General features: G+C 36.3%; 1 protein-coding gene across 1 annotated transcript; it reads left to right on the top strand.

The window, feature by feature from the left end:
- Positions 1–229: 229 nt before the first annotated feature.
- LOC148103692 (low affinity immunoglobulin gamma Fc region receptor III-A-like) lies at positions 230–3,141 on the top strand. The gene is made up of 5 exons (XM_087839189.1): positions 230–369; positions 526–585; positions 795–1,052; positions 2,314–2,559; positions 3,002–3,141. Exons 1-5 carry the CDS (start codon positions 339–341, stop codon positions 3,139–3,141), a joined length of 735 nt encoding a protein of 244 aa, XP_087695315.1. The 5' UTR covers positions 230–338.
- Positions 3,142–7,251: the final 4,110 nt, after the last annotated feature.

Raw genomic sequence — 7,251 nt, 5'->3', positions numbered from 1 at the left:
TAGTAATACTCCTACTTTCCATTATGCCAGCAGCCAGTTTTTAAAAGCTCATACCTAACACTCTCATACCTTAGTCTATCATACTTTTTTAAACACAAAGTTGTTGGAATATCATACATATCTGCCCTTTATCGACTGAAATAAGGCTCAAAATCTGTGACCCAAATAACAAAGTTTTAGGCGAAGATAATAAAACAGGGTCCCTTTGTGACACAGCCTCAGCTGAAGTTTATTTTTGCATTAGTGGTATCCATCAGTCACACAGTAGGAGGCGGGTCTAACCTACATTTTTTTGTTATATTTCAGTCTAATTTTAATACAGTCACTAGCGAGACACCATGGAGCTCACAGCTCTTTGCAAGAAACTATGTGAGTACTTTTGTCTTCTTGTAAAATGTAGTAATTTATCCTCCCTTTCTGAATTCCTAATTTGATAATGACATGTTGTTTGATGGAGTTATTTGCTGAAAAAACTTAAAATTTAAAAAAATCTAAGACCCTTTTATGTTTTCTTCATCTCTACAGTGACAGCGTTTTTGGTGTTGGTGGTTTCACAAATTCAACATAAGTATGCACAGGACATGTGTAAGTTATTATCAACTTAAAAGCAAAGCAAAATGCAGACATAAAAGCAGAAAGAAAGAAAGAAAGAAAGAAAGAACGTCACTAACATATTATTATTCAGCAGTAACCAAGATTTTTTAGGGCCTACATATATTTCAAAATATCACTATATTGTCAAACTCATTTCTTTTTATTTTATTATCATTGTTATTTTTACATTTCAAATACAGCTTTTGCTCAGATTGTTCCCACTGGACTTCAGCTCTTTGAATATAGCTCCCTCTCAATTAACTGTGAGGGTTTTACTCCTGAAACTGGATGGACTGTAAAGAGGAGACGAAAGGGAGAAGTCAGTGCATGTGTCAGTAACTGGCTGACAACAACTGCGTCTGTCTGCGCCATCAAACCTGTTTATCTCACAGACAGCGGAGAATACTGGTGCGAGAATGGAGGCGAGAGGAGCAACACTGTCAACATCACAGTCACTGGTAATATGCATTTTCATAAAAAACATTCACTCAAGTAACACATGAGCTTTAAACTATGTATATCACCTGCAATAAAGTGAAACTGAGATGTCACAAATAGTTGTGTGTTACAAAAAGTTAGTCAGAGGTAAATTAAAGCTTAGATAAGTTAGAGTAAAACCCAAACAAACGAGAAAAAAAGGTGCTCTATCCAGTCACTTTTTCAGGTTTACTTTGCTACTACTGGGTTAGACCTCTTTTCCTTTCAGAGCTGCCTTAATTCTTGACGCCATAGATTTCAAAAAGGTGCTAGAAACATTTTTTAGAGATTTTGGTCTATATTCAATTCATTTTATTCAATTCAATTGAGTTAAATTTTATCATCAAGTCACAACTACAATTGTCTCAAGGTGTTTTATAATGTAAGGTAAAGACCCTACAATAATATGTCTATATTGACATGATGAAATACATCGTCACACAGTTGCAGTGGATGTGTTTCATGTGCATGTGAATCTCCCTTCTGCAACAAGGGGCTCCACTGAATTTTTGTTCACAGAACCAATATAAGATGCTTTGTGAGAAGGTGTGTTGTCATGTTTGATGGATTCACCATACACTAATACAAAATGTGTGCAAAGAAAATATTCCCCACACTATTATACTGCGAGCAGCATGCAAAACTGCTGACACAAGGCAGGATAGATCCCTGCATCTAGATATTACAGCAGAAATCCAGATTCATCAGATCAGGTCTAATTTTGGCGAGCCTGTGTAAATTGTTGTCTCACTTTCTTCTTCTTAGCTGACAGGATTGGCCTCCAGAGAGGCTTCTCTTGCTCTGTAGCCCATCTGCTTCAAGGTTCAGTGTGTATTCAGAGATGGTCTTTTGCACAGTTTAATTAAACAAAGTAAGTATTTGAATTACTTTTGTTTTCTTATCCACTTGAATCAGCCTGGCCATTCTCCTCTGACCTCTGGCATCAACAAGGTATTTCTACCCAGGGAGCTGATGCTTATTGCATATTTTCTCTTTTTTTGATCCATCTCCAGAAACCCTAGAGATGATTGTGTTGGCGACGGTCATGAGCCAAAGCATAATCAAGCTCATTTAAATCACCTTTTTTCTCCCATTCTGATGCTCATTATCCAGTGCCTATACACCAAGTTGCTGTCTTGTGATTGACTGATGAGACATTTGCTTTAATAATGACAAAATTAAACAAAGTGACAACATTTTGTCAAAGCAGCTGACTCTCAGTAATGTCTGTTGATATTTTAGCTGGAGCTGTGATCCTGGAAAGTCCTGCTGTTCCTGTGAAGGAGGGAGAAGTCGTGACTTTTACCTGTAGAAGTACCATGGCCCCTTCTGCCCACATAGCAGATTTCTTCAAAGATGACCGACACATCAACAGCAGCTCCACAGGCAAGATGACCATTACTAGAGTTTCTGAGTCTGACGAAGGGCTTTATAAGTGCAATATCTCAGAGTTTGGGGAATCTCCAGAGAGCTGGCTGGCAGTCCGAGGTGAGACGTGAAGATTTTTTTACTTTTAGGCTCAATTAAAAAAAAAAAATGAGAAAAAAACCTGAAAAGTCACAGCAAAAATATAAGACAGTAAAACTGAAAAAAGTCATTCTCAAACACCAAATATTAAAATAAAAATAACAAACTGTAATTATGAAAAACAATTCAGATTTAAATCTATCTCTCTATTGTTTCTAGATTTTTCTAAATTTTACAGTTCTTGCAATGCTGTTAAATAGTGTTTTATTAATTTTAAAATGTAAGATGTGAACATCTCTCTTGATTATGTATCAACTGTATGTTTTAAAATTTAAAAATTAAACAGCTTAAGTAAAATATTTAGTGCCTATTCAAATGCTTCTCTTTCCATCTGCTATTTGTTCGGTTTTGTAACTCTAAGAAGTGTAAATTAGGCATGTGTTGTTTTTTGTCTTTCTTTCAGCCTTTCAAAGAGGCACTCAAAATGCTCAAAGCTACTCACAGAACTCTTGCCGTTACCTGGTAGTACGGACTATTTTCACTGTAATCATGGTAGTTCTGCTGCTGCTCATCGTGGGACTTCTTTACCGTGGAAATATATGAGTTACAAAGAACTGACTCAAACTCACTTCACCAAACAAACAATCGTTACTGGGGTTTCATTTCATACCAAAATAGAAATATTCTATTAAGGCTTATTTTTTTCTCTAATGTTCTCTAAAATATAAGGTTGTGCTTTCATAATTTCCGATATAGCCTGAGGTATTTTATTTTGTCTGATCTTAGACAAGCACAACATGTGACAGCTTTTACTATATATAATAAATAGTAAGAAGTTTCACAGTGTCTGTTCAGTTACCACTTGCAGAAATGATCAAACAGTCAAGTGAAATCGACCACAGGTTAACAATCCATTAAAAAAAAAAACCTGTAGTGGTGGAGTGTAGTCTGTAGCTCAGCTGCAGGGGAGGGGTGGTATAGTGGGTTGAGGGCTAGTGCCAGGGAGGCTGGCTGGTGCTATTATCAGTAGTTATCTAGTCATGCCTCCCCTATTTCTACAACAGTAGTGTGCTGGGACCAGAGAGAGAAGAACTGAGCTGGTGTCACTGCAAAGTGTTATTATGCAGTAAGGAAAGAAAGTGTGAAATAAAGAGTCTGCACAGCAACAGAAATTTTCTAGATGGGGCCCTCAATATCTTGTTACAGATGGGCTTTATAATTTTAGACGCTCTACATAGCTATACATATGAGATGAATTAAGATAATTCTTTCAGCAAAAAGTATTTTTGAAAATAGTTTGGAAAATCTTATTACTTTAAAATATTATCAAAATCTGCTACAACTGTTTGAGGGTGAAAGGAGGAAGACAAGACAAAAGATATGCTGTGGAAGAGCCAGAGATTACATTAATGACAAATAATAATTAAATGCAGAATGGTGTATAAAAACATGGTGAGTGAAAAAAAAAAACAGATAAGGGAAGAAGAAACAGTGCATCATGGGAAGCCCCTAGCATCCCAGGCATAAGTAACAGGTTCAGGGTCATCTGATCCAGCCCTAAATATATACTTAGGGCTGGATCATTCGTTTTTTTGTCTTTTTTTTTTTGTTCCTGCAATTCTCAGACATCAAATAAAGATTTCACTGGAATTATTACACCATAAATCGGTTCCAGCATTTTTTTTGTCTGCAGTTATAAATTCTTCCGTGAAAGTATTATTTTCTCTTTAGATTTCAAAAGTGAAAATAAACCAATAATTGTATGCTGCAGAATAACCACATCAAATCATCTTAATAAGCCAACTCCATAATACAGGTATTTATTCACTTACGAACATAAAATTTTTTTTCATTATCTAAAAAAATAGTAAATATATGATTTACTATTTTTTTTAAATAGCAAATATATGAGGCAACATGGTAGTTGCCGCACAGCAGGAAGGTCAATTCCACCTTCCACCATCAGGCCAGGGTTTTTCTGTGTGGAGTTTGCATGTTCTCCCTGGGTACACCGGCTTCCTCCCACAGACCAAAGATATGTTAGTGGGGATAGGTTAATTGATCAATCTAAATTGCCCATAGGTGTGAATATGAGTGTGAATGGTTGTCTGTCTCTGTGTGTTAGCCCTGCGACAGACTGGCGACCTTTCCAGGGTGTACCCTGCCTCTCGCCCTATAACAGCTGGGATAGGCTCCAGCGCCCCCCCCCCCCCCTCCCCACCCGTGACCCTGAAAGGGATAAGCAGAAGCGAGTGGATGGATGGATAGTAAATATATGATATTTCAGCAACTGCAATTCCACCAGAGTATCGCCAGCATATTTATGACTTTAGTAATGTTGGGAAGAAACTGCTGACCTTGTTGTCCTGTATATCAGCTGGAAGATGTGCTTGTATTATAAGTAGAGTTTAATGTACGCTTGAGTATAAAATAAATAATGGTAAACATGATGTGAGCAAAAAAGTAAAAAAAGTAAAAAAGTAAGCAGCTTTAAACCGATTATGGACAGTGACTTCTGCTCCTTCTTAAAAAGATCAACTAGAAGTCATCAGAACATTACACTGTTTGTAGTTCTTTTGGCAGCCTTAAATAAAAGGCTCACCTTCTGTTATGTCAAGTTTTGTCACTTTACGTGTCTATGTTTGGGCCCAACTCGTCACTTCATATAATCTGCCACAGCCAGACTGTGACAGACTAATACTTAGACCATTACCTTTACTGTTTCACAGGTTAAAAAGTGAATGCCCACAATTTAGACTTTAATTGCAGAACAATTTATTAAAGAAATTTAGCAAGAGCAAAGCAAAATCAAATAGTAAGAATCACAAAATAATAATCAAATCACTTAAAATGCTAAACTGAGCACATGTAAATAAAAGAGATATACATTCAAAAAATCAAATCACAGGTTCACTGTTTGGACTTCCATTTTCAAGTGTTAAATCCAGTCCTCTAAACTGCTCATCTCACAGATGACTCTGCCCCCAAACAGCTGAAAAGTTGTGTTAACTGATGATTGTTAAAGTTCAACACAGACAGGTGCAAACTCAGTTTAATCTACGTAAATTCAGAAAACGTGCTTCATCTTCAGTCATTTCAGACAGCTGTGCTCCTGGGTTTCAAGCAGTCATTTTCAAAGGAGAGTTTTATAAATTATCTAGTTTTAGTAATTGTCTGACAGAAATCAAGCAATGGTTAAACATGAACTTCCCCCAGCTAATCTTCAATAAAACAAAAACCTTAATTATTGCTCCCAACCATATGATTTCAGAAAGTAGGCAGCATATCAGCTTCTTAGACCCTCCTGTTAAATCGAGCCTTAGAAACCTCGGTGTCATGTTTGACAGCTCAATGTCGATTGAGCAACATTCCAAATGTCTAAATGTCTAAATGTCTAATTATCTAAGGAATACTATAAAACTCAGAATAATGGTGTCAAAGGCTGATTATTCATGCTTTTATTTCTTCCCGTTTGGATTTTCCAGTTGTCTTTTTATTTGTTTTAACAAATCAACTTTAAATCATCTTCAGACTGTGCAGAATGCTGCAGCATGTCTCTTACCAGGCACCAACAGAAGATCTCATATCACTCCAGTTTTGGCCTCCCTTCACTGATTGCCTGTAAGTTTTAGGTTTCATTTTAAAATTTTAGTTCTAACCTGTAGAGTCCTGTATGGTCTAGCTCCCCAGTATATATCTGACCTGCTGAAACCTCATTCATCTAGCCGAGCTCTAAGGTCATCAGGTCACAGACTGCTGGTGGCCCCATGCACTCGATATAAAACTTGTGGTAATCGGACCTTTCAGGAAGTGGTACCATAGTTGTGGAAATTCTCTTCCACTGGTTTTACACTGTACAGACTCCATTGGTTCTTTTAAAAAGCAGCTGAAGACATTTTTATATAGAAAAGCTTTCAACTAATTTGTTTTTTGTGCTACATTTGATTGTTTTGCATTGTTATATGTTGTGTTTTTATTCTTTGTACTGTAAGCACTCTGTGATCTTTATCTGTGAAAAGCGCTATATAAATAAATTTGACTTACTTTTTTACTTACTTTTTACTCATGCTTCTTCTCTGACTCAAAAAAAAAAAAAACCAAACAAAAAAGAAACCCAAAAAAAACAAATAAAAAAAAAGACTTACCACAGATAAAGAACCCAGACTCCCATCCAAAGTGTCACAAAGTGAAACAAGTCGCTGGAGCCAAGCAGGAAAAAAAAACTGAGAAAGTATCAACCAGTTACTGCAAACCAGACACTCCGGTTGGATCAGTCTCTAACGTTCTAAAAAAAACTTAGAAACTATTATTATTAATAGTGTGCTGTGTAATGCCAACATTTATAAAGTATAAAGATTTAAAATATCATATCACATTTGACCTCTGACCTCTCCCTAAGTTCAACAGCTCAACCTGAAAGTCAAAGTAATGATAATGCTTTATAGAGGCATTTATTTAAAACTATGTCATTGTTGGTACTGACAGCATGTAGGGAATGATACATGGGGATTGTAAATATCAGGTTACTCTGGACCTCTGACCTCTTCTTTAGGGTCAAATATGGTCAACTTGCATAAAATGTAGTTCATCTATGCTTCAAATTCTGCTGCCTTTGTATTGGTGACATATTTCATGACTTTATTTTGTACATTACAGTAACAGGTTACAACCTTAAATACAAACTAATAAATTTTCAACGTTGCTGAATGTTTT

This window comes from Neolamprologus brichardi, chromosome 3, assembly GCF_056152115.1.
Source record: "Neolamprologus brichardi isolate AB-2024 chromosome 3, ASM5615211v1, whole genome shotgun sequence".
Taxonomy (NCBI): Eukaryota; Metazoa; Chordata; class Actinopteri; order Cichliformes; family Cichlidae; genus Neolamprologus; species Neolamprologus brichardi.
This window is presented reverse-complemented; position numbering and strand designations above follow the sequence as displayed.